Below are 13,762 nucleotides of genomic sequence, written 5' to 3'. Positions count from 1 at the left end.
TTTATAAAAAATGAAAACTGTCCAGATAGGCAAAGTGAAGATAGAAATAACCCACCTGTTTTAGAAAACAAATTCACATCATCAGCCAAAAGTGATGAGACACAAGTTTCTGCCAACTGCTTTTCTTTATTACAAGTCAGTAATGGGGGTGCAATAGTCAGAAATGAATTGATGCAAAAACAAAATAAAAAATAAACTACGTTAACTATAGAATACTGAATTTTGAAGGGGCATTCACAATTCTAGTGAACTGGGAAAATAGAAGTCACAGAAAGGTTAGAAATTTTGAGTTGAGTATAGGCAATAGATTAAAAATTTTGAGAAATACTTCATTTGATGCCCTAGATTAATTTCATTCCTAACTCATGAAAGGTTAACCAAAACTAGTTTTCTGCTTCTGTTCCCAGAAGAATCTGAAGTCTACACATTTGCAGAAACTTTGGGTAGTCACCAAAGAGTCAATTGTCACACTGAGAAGATAAGAGTCCATATTTCAGGAGTTCCCTTTCACAACTGCTCTACAAATTAAACCACCTTATCTTCTTTTATTTCTGTTTCTGAGAAAATAACTTGTGTCCTTTGTGTCCAATGATCTTTTTTAAAAATTTATTTTTTTTTCTAATTACAATTTAAAATTTTTACATTTTTTAAAATGTAATGAGTTTTTTAAAACATTTTTTTTAAATGTTGAGTTTCAAATTTTCTTTCTTCTTCTTTCCCCACTCTCCTCCTTGAGAAGGCAAGCAATTTGATATTGGTTAAACAATACTTGCATCCTTGATATCATTCCCTTCTTGGAGGAGTCAATCATTCCCTCATATCACCTTCAAGTCCTGTCAAATCTATGAATTGTTTTCCCAGTGATAAAAATCACAATTGGGTCTAAACTCTCCTTAAAAACCCCTCCCATGATTCTACCTCCAAAAAATTTCTCATTTCCATTCAATACCTTCTATCTGCAAAGAAACTACCCTAGATCAGATTCATAATTTCTCTCACTTGAACTATTGTTAGCAGCTTTCTTGCTTCCAGTCTCTCCATTCTGCAATTAATTTATCCTCCCCACAGCTACTGAAATCCTTTCCCTAAGGCACAGGTCTGACCACCCTTCAGCAACAACCTAATGCCTCTAGAAGAAAACAGAAAAACTATTGACCTTGAAATTTAAGAGCCTTTACACTCTTACCCCAACTTACCTTTATAGCCTTTTAGCATTTCTCATATTTCTATGTCCCTTTTAGACCTGATTAGCTAGTCCCAAACTCAACATTCTATCTATAAATTCATAAGAGCTGACCCTCACATCTGGAATCTATCCCCTCTGTATCTTTGTTTTTCAGTTGGTTCTTACTCCTGACTGGGCTAAGACACAATCTCCATCACAAACTTCCCTGCTGGCATTATGACCTTAATTCTCCATATTCCATATTGATTTGTGTACATGCTTCCTGAGGACCAGCTCAACCTATCTCTTGTGCACATAGTTGCAACTTTATAAATGAGTATTTAATTGAGCACTCCATTCCCACAAGAGGTCCCACTGCCCTCATTCTGCCACCACCCAGTTATTCACTACTCCCAAACCTGGATCTGTCGGGCCAGCTTCAGAAAGGGACTCAAATAAGAAGACTTGGCAAGACGTAGGATTGACTCAATGTGCTTTACTCCTTTCTTGACCAGTTGTTTACTAATTCCAGACAAGTCCATGCATCGGTTGAGCCAAAACTCGATTTCTTCCAGAGGACCCAAGTTTTCACCAGTGTCTACTGCTTCCTGAGCACTGAGCACCTCCTTTATCTGTCGGGTCCAGTGCACCATGGAAGCTAAAGGAGAGAGTGTGCTATAAGAGGGATAGCAGGAGCCTCCACCTCCCTTTTTTCCATCACCTTTCTCTTACTCCCTAATTTCAGTCATTTTGGTGATGTTATGCCTCTTTTGTACTCTAGGATTCTCTTGGCAAAGATAATGGAATGGTTTGCTATTTCCTTCTTCATTTTATAGATGAAGGAACTGAGACAAACAGGGTTAATTGATTTGGCCAGGGTCACACAGCTACTAAGTGACTGAGGTTAGATTTGAACTCTACCTGGCCCAGCACTCCATTGCACCACCTAGATCCTTCCTAATATCATTCCCAAACTCCCAAATATGGCCCCACATTCTTTTCTCTACATTCCCTTGTCAACAACCACTCCCAATATCTGTCTTTTACACACACACACACACACACACACACCAGAATTACTTACTTTCTAAACGCTGTACCAACTCTTTATCCTTCACTACTGCTTCTGGACTCATATTCATGGCTTCCATGGGGATATAAAGAACAGTGTGTCCTTCCAACTTATAACGAGTATCTAAGAAGTAATTGTAGAGGTTCACAGGATGAAACAAAACTTTCTCAGCCTTGGTTCCCATCTCAAGTTGGGATTAGGGAAAGAGAAGGCAGTTAAATAAAAACTACTATTAACATAGTATTTTATTACATAAAAAGCACAAGAAGATCAGACCTCCAGTGGGCATATTTTAAGATTCTACTACAGGAATCGCAAGGTAAGGAGCCCTAAGGGAGGGAATGACTTGTAATGATTTTTTTTTTCTCATGGGATAAGGTCAAAGAATTGCTTTAGTACCTTCTATTCTCCCTGGCTAGACATACAACTCCTTCTCTTATTCCCACCTCACAAGTTTTTCTTATTGTTCAATTGTTTTTCAGTAGTGTTCAACTCTTCATGACTCTATTTAGAGTTTTCTTGGTAAAAATACAGGAGTGGTTTGGCATTTCCTTCTCCAGGTCATTTTAAGGATAAAGAAAACTGAAGCAAGCAGGGTAAGGTGACTTGCCCAGGGTCGTAGTTAGATTTGAATTCAGATCTTTTTGATTTCAGGCCCAGAACTCTAACCACTGAGTCAACAAATTATGGCATTTGTGGGGCAGGAAGGTCAGGGGATGTGCTCTGTGCTCTACTCCAAACTAAACCCAAGGCAGTTGTTCTCCTTATCTCTATTCATAACATTAAGTCACCTTTATGCAAGCAATACTTTAGGGCTTACAAAAATCCCCTGCTTTCCACATTGCTAATGGTACTATTCCCATTTTATAAATGAGGAAGTCACTTACACTATTGGCAAGAAGGATAATCCAATCACTGAGGTATCTCCACCTGCCCCTCACCTGTCAGACAGGCCAAGAACTTGTGAAGATGAGAGGAGAAGTGGTTGCGGATGCTCTCAGGCCAGGAGCTGTTGCTAAAGATCTGTGGGGCATAGACGCCATTGAGCAGACGAAGTAGAGCTGGAATGTAGACACCTCTTACTGTCCCAAACTGCACAATGATCTCAAAGTTCTCAGAGGTTATGGGAACAGGTAACTGTCGAATGAAGTAGTTGATCTGATTCTGGTTCTGCAGGAGTAGATCAGGTTAGAGCTCGGCCCCCATACATTAACAGCCTGCAAATGTTGAGACCTACTATCCTACCAGAATCTTCAGAAGGCTCTGAAAAGCTGAATGACTTTTGTTGGGTGATACAATCATTTTCCATAGGATCATTAATAAAGACTGATGAAGACTTATACTTGCAACTCAGATAGAGGTAATAAGGCAGAGGGTTATTAAGCCATGGTCATGGAATAATAAAGAAGATTCTGAGAGCAGCTGATTAGACCAAGCCACCACCCCTCTCTGGGTCTCAGTTTCTTAATCTAAAAACATGAGGCTTACATCAATTGATTCTTAAGTCCCTTCTAGCTCTGATAGCCTACAGTTATGAGGTACCTGAATGGGCATCCCCAGTTCTAGTTTAAGCCCTGAAAAGGAGTCAATGAAAACAGTTAGAATGGGCTCTCCAGGGTCCTGTATAAACTGCTCCAGGATTTGATCATGTTCCTCTGTCCACGGAGCTTCAGCTAGGCCAGTCAATGCCATTCGGGATTGGAATAATGTCTTCTGTCAAAGGAGAAGGAAAAGAGACCTTTCAAGTTCAACCCACAAATGGGTTGGGAAGGTTTGTACTATAGAGATGGAGGGGATTATATTGATTTGGGCTGAATAAAACAAAGTAAAAGAAGAAAAGATTTCAAGTCTCTGAAAGCAAATGTAAAGCAGGAGATATTTAGGATATACAATAAATTTGTTTCTATCTATAAGAGTAATAACAAACTAAGGGGAAGACTTGGCACAATATCCTCTGGAGATTTTTCATTTATATCTATAGATAAAAATTTCAACATAATAATAGCTACCATTTATAGAGTGGCTTAGTTTTTACAAAGTGCTTTACATTATACTTTTCAACAACTCTGGTTTTTCAGGGGTAATTATTAGTCCCATCTTACAAATGAGGAAACTGAAGCAGATAGGGGTTAAATGATTTCCTGGAGTCACACAAATCTGAGTCCAGTTTTGAACTCAAATGCTCCTGACTCTAGGATCATAATTCTCTCCACTGAGTCACCTAGCCACCAAAAAAGAGATAGATGGCTAAAAGATATCTAGATCATGGTTGTCCAACCTTTTAGCTCTTCAACTACAAAAACTTGTCAAGGGTCCCATATAAAATTTAATACTTACTTATGACTACAATATAACCCCTATTACCAATGAGTATAATAAAATGGAATAATGTCACATGAATAGGCTTTGAGGTGTTGGACACACTTAGTCTGTCTAGACAGTCTACCTAGATGAATCCAAAAAGACCAAACTTCCATACTCTGAGTGGATTAGCATGTTTTTTTTACTTTTTTCTTGTTTTCGCTTGCAACATGGATGTTATTGAGATGTTTCTCCTGATATTACATATACAAATGAGTATCGCATTGCTTGCTTCTCAATTGGTTGGGGGAAGGGGATGGAGGGAGGGAGAGAATTTTAGAACTTAAAAATGAATGTTGGGGTGGCTAGGTGGCACAATGGATAGAGCACTGGCCCTGGAGTCAGGAGTACCTGAGTTCAAATCTGGCCTCAGACATTTAATAATTACTTAGCTGTGTGGCCTTGGGCAAGCCACTTAACCCCATTGCCTTGCCAAAAAAAAAAATGTTAAAAAATGTTTGATGTAATTTTCACATTTTTATATTTTTAAACTGCAATTTAAAAATAAAAGTATATGTTTCTTGAAAGTGGACAAGGGGGGAGGCTCTCATAATAGGTAACAGGAATTAATCATACTGAACACTAGCTTGACTTGACTAACTTGACTTGAAATGAAATAACCAGAGGACTATGGTAAAATGACAGTATGAAAGACAGGAAAGACAAAAGGAGAAACAAGTAGGATAACATTAGGGAATAATCCAGACTACAGTTAAAAGATGCAAAAAATTACAACTTTTTTTTAAAAAGTCTAGTTTATAGAGCACCTAGCCCAGGGATTCTTAAATGAGGGTCCATAGACCCCACCCCAAACAAGGCATCTGTAAATAGATTTCAGTAGTTCTTTTTCTGTAAAACCCACTGGAGTCCACAGGCTCCACCAGATGGCCAAAGAGGACCATGATACTGAAAAAAAAAAAAAGGGCTTAAAAATCCTGCTAAAGAAAACTGAAGAAAACAAAAGACCTAAAAAACCTTGGTTCAAAGGAAGCAAAGGATAACTTTGAACTTGATGTTATCCTGTTCCTTCCCATAAACCTGTGAGAGTTCCTCCAGGGCAGATTCTTTTTCCCTTTCTTTGTATCCCTGGCACAGTGCCTGTTACATAGTTCAAGTGCTAATAAATGCTTATTTTCTTTCTCCTTAGTCTATGAAATGAAATAATATATCAACTACCTACCTCACAGAATGATTGTAAGGCTAAAATGATAATATAAATATAAACATAAAATGCTTTGCCAATTTATCAATTTTATGAAAATCCATCAAATATTGTTATTGACTGTCTACTTTGCAATTCCAGGAAGTGTTAAGGTGGGTCTAAATTATGATGTTACTTGGAAGTAGCAGGTCAAGAGGAGTGATCTTTGTTAATCCCTTCAGTAATTTGGAATATAATGTTTAAATTGTCTAGCCTTAGAAAACTGCAAGTTGAGGGAGTGCTCATCAATTGGGAAATGGTTGAAAAAGCTGCAGTATAGAATTGGGATAGAATATTGCTTTGCTCTAAAAAATGACAAGCAGCATGATTTCAGAAAAACTGGAAAGTAACATGAACTGATGCAATATGAAAGAGGCAGAACCAGGAGAATGCTGTACACAACAACAGCAATATTGTACAATGAGAAACTCTGAATGGCTTAGCCATTCTCAATAATACAATACTCCAAAGGATTTATGATGAAACATGCTATCCACCTCCAGAAATGATGTTGTCTGACTACAGCCTGGAGCATACTGTTTTTCACTTTCTTTTTTTTTTTTTGTTTGTGTCTTCTTGTACAAAATGAATAATATGGATGTTTTACATTCAATAGTTTGATCAGATGATCTCTAATATTTCTGACAAAGTTTCTCTTAGTCTACTTGATACAAAGAAAGGGAGGAAATATCAATAGAGGATACCTATTCCTTATGTAGAATTCCATACTACAGATAGTTCATGACTGTTTCAACAAACTAAATTGTGGATATTGGGAAGGCAGAGAGAAATTAGATATTATACAATATAGACTCAATATTTTTTCATAGGCCTTTGAACTCTTGATCTCACAACCAGCATTCCTGAACATCTCTGTAGGGAATTGAGGAGGCCAGAAGTTACCATAAAACAAACAAAATGGTTAGACATCAGGGAGGGATGAGGCCAGTCTTCAAGTACATAGATCTGGAATTCTCTTTTTCCTCCCATTGACTTTGAGGTGGGAAGATGGGGTCAGTTTCTTGAAGTCAGAGAGAGCTGTTTAAAAAGCTCAAACTAATATTTCCTATTTGTCATGTGGTGGTGTGTGTGTGGGGGGGGGGGGGTGACAGCTGACTTTGAAACTAGGAAGTGCTGGATAGTGGTAGCTGAAGATCTGGTGGTGACCAGGATCACAGAAATTACATGAAAATACCTGGAAACTATTGTAAATCCCACTGGACTGTAAACCTAGGCAAGGGAGACCAATCTCCTTCCTCACTCTATCCCTTTCCTTGTTTATTCTTTGGATTGTGGTCCCAGACCTAGATCCCTCTCCTTTTATTCCCTTTCCACACCAGGTGGGTAAGCATTGTTCAGGGACTGCCCAGTCATAACTGAAAACCAGAAGGATAAGCAAGAGAAATTCTTAGAGATTGCTGAAGTCAGAAGACTCCACTTAGGAACATTTAACATTTTCAGAAAATCATGTGGCCATGATAGAAATAGATTGAATGCCTATGTCCTATGAATTCTAGCACTGCTCACTCAGAGAAGAGATTTTTATAAGTGGGGTAGCAATCTTAAAATTCCACATTTTGAGCCATATTTCAAAACATTCCTTAGTCCAAATCCAAAGTAGAGGTTTCAAAATGCTCAAGTATGCACAAAATTATCTTTTGAGCTCTTATTGCAGTGATAGACCAGGAGTCAAAAAACTAAAGATGAAATATTCCACTTACCTCCTGATAGGGAAGAGATAAATTTAAATTACCTGGTGTTGAGGCATTATCAGTTGGAAATAAAGTTGAAAGTCAGTCAGGGATATCATTTAACTATTATTTTGGATATCCCTAAGCATAATCCAATTGGGAAGATATAGGAGTCAACCCAAAGAAAGAAGATTAGACTAAAAGAGATGTAAAAAAACAGACTTGCTCAGATGGGGCGGCTAGATGGTGCAGTGGATAAAGCACCGGCCCTGGAGTCAGAAGTACCTGGGTTCAAATCCGGAGACACTTAATAATTACCTAACTGTGTGGCCTTGGGCAAGCCACTTAACCCCATTTGCCTTGAAAAGCCCTTAAAAAAAAAAAAAAAAAGATAAGACTGGTGAAAAAGTTTCCAACACATGAGACATTTGTTGCAATCCTTCTAGTTTCTCAAATGGTTGGAGGAATGTTGAGTCAATGGAGTCCTTCAACTTACCAGATCTACCTTTTCCTCATACAGGATTTTTTCCATCATTTCTTCCTGGTCCTCATCAGTACTTGTGTCTGAAGGAAACCAAAGAAGCATGAAGTACCATCTCCTCTTCTTTTTCCCAATTAACACTCAAATTCCAGGCATCCAACTTCTTTACCCCACATTAATCCATGAATCTGGTTCCATGGGCCCCAGAAGTCCTGCCTTAAGGATTCGGTTCTCCTTCAAAGCCTCAAACACTTTGCACCCTGTCCCATTTCACTCAAAGCTACTCTTTTGGGTGCAGCCTCAAAGGTTTCTATTTCTTTCCTTTTTAATTGTTCCTCACAGAGGAAATTCAAATGAAGTTTATTAAGTTCCTGCTACACACAGACACACAGACACACAGACACACAGACACACAGACACACACACACACACACACACACACACACACACACACACAAACTGGGAAGAGATGAATTGTCCTTCCTGTCCAAAGACAAGGAAGGGTCAGAAAGTTTTCAAGTGATGGGAAATTATTTTCCAGGCTGGTGAAGACAAATAAAAGACTTGACAAGTCATACTAAGCAGATGTTAAGATATATAATTAAGTGATATAACTCTTGAGAGTCAGTGCTATATAAAATAATGTGGAACTGGGATGGAGAATAATGGAGGGGTGACAGAAACCACCTCAAAAGGGAAATGAAATTCCACATGGTGTGTGTGAAGGGAATTCAATGAGAAAAGAGGTGAAAGAAGAATATTTTGCCCATTGTTATCTAAACTACCCCAGGTCCCTCCAGGTTAGGGAGACTAGGACAGCTAGTCCTAGTTCTAGGTCAGTTCTAAGACTGCTTGGAGGTTTCTCTCAGAATCAGTAGCTTAAGATACCATCAGTCTATGGGGCAGCTAGGTAGTGCAGTGGATAGAGCACCAGCCCTACAGGTACTGAGCTCAAATCCAGCCTCAGACACCTAATACTCACTAAGCTGTGTGACCCTGGGCAAGTCACTGAACCCCATTGCCTTGCCAAAAAAAAAATAACCTTTACTCTTCCTCACCCCCTCTTTCTTGGGTTGATTCCCATAAGACTCCTGGGACAAGAGTTCCTTTCACTTAGGACCTCCAGTTTTAGTTATTCTTGAAATTGTGAACCCCAGGGATAAGAAATACTTTAAATTGATTTCATTTGAACACACAGAATGATAATGCAAATGATATTCTTGCATATTTTTAAGTCCCTAACCCTAGAACAAAATACTTATCTGGTTTTTAGCCCATTGCCATGGCCACACTGGCTCACACCCTCAGTATAGGCCCTGTTACATAGAACCAGTTGCATTAAAATGCCAAAGCACCTACAAGTCTATCCAGAAACTCCAAATTCAGTAATGTGATACTCTGCTAGTCACTATTTACTGCCTCCCAAGTCCAAGAAATAAGTCATAACAGCCCCCAATCTCCCTTCTCTTCTTCCCTCTCAGCTGATAGTGGGGCTTTTTCTGCTGCCTTCTGCCCCTATCCCCAGGTCCTTGCCAAGGTGGTAGGGTGGAAGGTAGCAGAGCTTGGAACAAAAAGAAGCAGCTCAAAATCTCAGGATTGGGGTGAGGGGGAGGAGGGGAGAGGAGGGGACAGTGAACAAAGCAGGCTGAGTTTCCATGGTAACAGGTTTAATGGGAGAAAAGAAACACTATTTGTTTTGCCACCAAGGATGGAAATGGAAAAAAAAAAAATGAGAAAAGGAAAAAAAAAAACCTGGGCTGTCTCAATAGGGAAGATGAGTCTAAGAACAGAGGAGCTAGAATCCCCCCCACAGAAAGATATAGCCATTGATTTCTTAGCGTACAAACGGCAAAACTAAGGGAGACAGAGAGGTTCCAAGGTTTCAAGAGGTAGGTACACAGAAAGGATTTGGTATATATTCTAGGACTCTATTGAAGTTAAATTCAGTGTTCAGGCTTTCATTTAGTTCTTGCTTTTTCTCAAACCCAACAAGTTTTGTTCCTGTTCTCCACCTGTTGTCCCCAAACTCAAAATCTACCTTCAAAAGTAGCTAACACAGGTTCCCTAGCCCCTAGTTCTCTTACCAATATTCTCTCCTAAATATACAACATGGCCCTCTCAAATATGTAAACATACCCAACTCTATGGGAAGTTCTTCCTTGGTTGGTTCCATTTCTGGGATTGACACTGTCTGAGAACTTAGAGTAGATGGGACCGATGACCGGGAAGACACTCGCTTCTTTTTATCAGCACTAACCTTGGATGACATTGACATCCTGGAGGATAAGACCTGGAGAGATGTTACAAGTTAGAAGGGGCTTTGGGGGCCCTTCCTCAAAACTGAGTTTTCTGACCTAGTTCTGTTGCTGACAAATAAAAACTAAACTACTATGACATTCTATATATAATAGTGTTTTAGTTGGGGAACAACAATCAGTTCAAAATACTATGTGCCATATCAAATTATCTCTCCTTTTCCTGAAAATAATTCCTTCAGAGAGGTTAAAGGTTGAAATTAGCCTTGACTGCGTATCTGTTGAAGGCCCTGTGATTGGTTAAAGAGATGGGTTGGGTAATAGTCTTTCCTTTCTTTGAATTCCATATACTTGACCAGAGTGTTGGGAATACTGAATGTCCAGGAAAAAGTGAACAGTTGGATAAAACAGTTGCCAGAGTTGAGAGAAATGGGGGAAAGAGGAAAAAGGGAAAGCAAAAATGCCCATTCCTTTTAACCAGTTCTCACTGTAGAAAATAACTGAATTAAAAACTTAAAAGACATTTTCTCTTTCCACCTTCAGCCAACTATATAGAGTAGATAATTATCTTTACTCTAAAAGTCATCAATTCCCCTAAACACAATGAACAAAGAAATCTAAAGGATTCTGAGTTGTCTCTTGAGTTGATAATTGTTTGTGAATAGTTCCTTAGCACAGCTGACCAGATAATCATAATAAATAAGAAAAAGAATGTTATCTGACCCAAAAATATACTTAAAGATGACCAACAGCAAGAAGGATGAAAGTTATCAAGATCAAATATTCTAAGGGGCAGCTAGGTGGAACACCAACCCTGGTGTCAGGAGGACCTGATTTCGAATCATACCTCAGACTTAGTAATTACCTAGCTGTGTGGACCTTGAGCAAGTAACTTAACCCCATTGCCTTGCAAAAACAAAAACAAAAATTAATATTCCCTACAGTAAAAGAGATCATAGCATCTTCTCTCTTAGAAAGAGAAGCTCTCTTAGATTTATCCATAATCCCTCTGAGTTTTCAGTGGAGAGGAAATACTGAGACTGACATCAATAGGGTAAAAATAAAGGTAAAATGATTAGGATTCTTTCTCCTCCTAAATGTCTACACCACCTTCCTCCCTAGAAGGCCTCCTGCGACACTTGACTTCTGTACTTCGCAGAGCCACCTGTTTGCTTTCCCTGCATTTCCCTCAAGGCATATGGCCATGGATCCTAGGCTTCGGACATCTGATTTGGGAAATTTGTGCAGCGCTCCGAAAGGAAGCCGTCGATCACATCTATGTATCAGTCAAAACCAACTTCCAGGGCAGTCCGTCCTCCTCCAAGGCTCTGCCGGGCCCACATAAACTTACCCCCTCCTTCCCTCCCTAAGATCAGAAATTCTCTGCAAAATGCTTTGCAAATCGAAGTTAATGGCAACTTTTGTTGTTATTTTACCCTAAGAATATTAACTTTTCTTCAACATGGGTCAAGGAAGGTCACGGCCATGAAGTCCCTTTAAACATATCGTCGTTGCCCCCCCCCCCCCCCCCGGCGTCTCACCCCTTTGGGCTTTTCCTCCGCCCCCAGCCCCCTTCGGAATGCTTTCAACCAGAAGGAACCTTGCTCGGACAAGCGCCCCCCGATTCCCGCCCACAGTTACCTTCACCCTTTGAAAACTATTTGCCCTTCCCTCCCCTTCACCGGCGGACAGCGCAGCGCCCAGTCGGAGTTAGCCCCGCGTGGCCACGGCCGGCGCGCGCACCCCACGCGTCGCCATGGCGACCCCAGCCCTCCCCCCGCCCGGAGGTGGGAGGGAGCTGGCCCGGGGATGGGGCGGGGCCGCCCCGCCGGCGCTCCCCCGGAGCAGGAAGAAAGGAGGGGCGGAGTCGCCGCCTCCCCCCGCCGGAGTTTCCTCGCCCCCCCCGCCGTAGGGACAAATGCGGGGAACCCGGGCGCCCCGAGGCGAAGCTGCCTGCGGAGGGCGCCGAGTCTCCCGGGGACCTGCGAGGCTGCAAGGCCCCGATCTTGCCGTAGTGCCCCTGCCCGGGATTTCCGAGCGGCCCAGGCTCCCCCTGAGTCCAAAGCAAAACTCGGAGACGAGCTTGTGACCCCGATCCCTCCTCCTCTTCCCTTTTCCGTCCCCCGGACCGGAGTCTAAGATTGAGGGAGCTCGGGCAGGCTGGGGGAGGGGACAAGGGGAGCCGGATTCCCGGAATGGAGTCCGGGCTGGATCTGGAGCCCGGGGGCACAGTTTGGAAGGAACGTCTATCTGGAGCTAGTGCGTGGTATGGCGGGGAGGGGGGAGGGAGGACAACTCCAGTGCAAAGGTGGGGCTGCGGCTTACTCTTACCCCGGGGGGCAATCTCCTCGCAGGGGATCCCGCGCCCACTACCGAGCAGGAGAGGAGGGCGGATCATTCTTCTTTACTTTAGGAGGTGAGGGGGGAAAGCCCTAGGGGGAATCACCGACAGGAGGCTGGGTGAGTAGGGGGCTCAGGGAGGGAGAAAAGGAGGCGAGGTGTCCGTGCTTCTCCCTTCTCTTGGCTTCCCTTCAATAGTGCCTAATTAAGACAAAGACTGCTGCAAGCCCACTGATTACATTTCCATGAGGAGCTGAGCTGATGACATTTTCTGTGCTGAATGGGAGGGGGAGTTGGCGAGAGCTGGCACCTCAGCTTCCCCTCTCTCTGATGCCAGCGTCGTGGGGGCTGCTCTTCACACCTGGCAGGCTCTCAGATTCTCATTATACCAAAGTCTGCTATGGTGTAAAGCGACTGACCCAGGCAAAACCCGGAGTGGGAGGAAACTGCGTTTTTGTGGTATGCCTCACCCTATTTGAGATCGTGCCTCTTAAGAGCCTTAGACCTTGTCAGGCTTCTCCTTAGCGGAAGAACCCTTCTCCCACTTACTAAAGAAAATAAATATGGGCAAATACTGGATGCTGCTCACATTCCCCATGTCATATATCAAAGAGCACCCTAAAATGTCTATTCCATAACTCAAATCCTTGATGCATCATCTCCTTCTTCAGATCTTGCCTCTGAAAAAGAGGCTTATTAGGAAGGCCAATCTTTGCTTGGCCCTTTGACCTCATCCTTCTTATGTACCAGTGATAACACTTGGGGTCTCTGAACTTTTCAAATAATATTTTGTTAATTATTTCACTATAATTTGTTTCCTTTGTAATCCTATTTATTTTGTGCATAAAAAAACTTTATTCTGAGATCAAGTCCACTGACTTCATTAGACTACTACAAAAAAAAGGAAAACAAAAACGGTTAAGAATTCCTATTCTAGAGCTTTCTTCTATCATAATGCCCCCTCTCTTGAATCTTCAGCCTCTCATTATCAGCTGCCTCCTTTCCTATAGCCTTAAAACAAAGTTAGGTTTTTTTAACCTTAAAAAAACCCCTCCCCTTGTGCATAACTTTACCTGGTTTTCCTTTAACAACCAAATTAAAAGTATGTTGCCCCAAGATAAGTTCAAAATAACTTTATGAAAGGGTAATATAAGCAAATTAGTGGGGCATAGAAGAAATTACCTGGATAAGGGAAG

At 41.4% G+C, this 13,762-nt stretch overlaps 1 protein-coding gene across 2 annotated transcripts in view; it reads right to left on the bottom strand.

Annotated features, from left to right (window-relative positions):
• Positions 1-11,969, bottom strand: part of DNAH2 (dynein axonemal heavy chain 2) — a 125,328-nt gene extending 113,359 nt beyond the window's left edge. For both annotated transcript variants that reach the window (XM_074225519.1, XM_074225520.1), the window contains exons 1-7: positions 11,868-11,969; positions 10,108-10,261; positions 7,987-8,054; positions 3,780-3,950; positions 3,179-3,407; positions 2,250-2,360; positions 1,585-1,823 (exon numbers count right to left, since the gene is read on the bottom strand). In XM_074225519.1, the coding sequence (XP_074081620.1) occupies positions 1,585-1,823; positions 2,250-2,360; positions 3,179-3,407; positions 3,780-3,950; positions 7,987-8,054; positions 10,108-10,246 (957 nt within the window). In that variant the 5' untranslated portion in view covers positions 10,247-10,261; positions 11,868-11,969. The remainder of the gene's footprint in view (positions 1-1,584; positions 1,824-2,249; positions 2,361-3,178; positions 3,408-3,779; positions 3,951-7,986; positions 8,055-10,107; positions 10,262-11,867) is intronic.
• Positions 11,970-13,762: the final 1,793 nt, after the last annotated feature.

The sequence above is a fragment of the Macrotis lagotis genome, chromosome 2 (genome assembly GCF_037893015.1).
Source record: "Macrotis lagotis isolate mMagLag1 chromosome 2, bilby.v1.9.chrom.fasta, whole genome shotgun sequence".
Lineage (NCBI taxonomy): Eukaryota > Metazoa > Chordata > Mammalia > Peramelemorphia > Peramelidae > Macrotis > Macrotis lagotis.
This window is presented reverse-complemented; position numbering and strand designations above follow the sequence as displayed.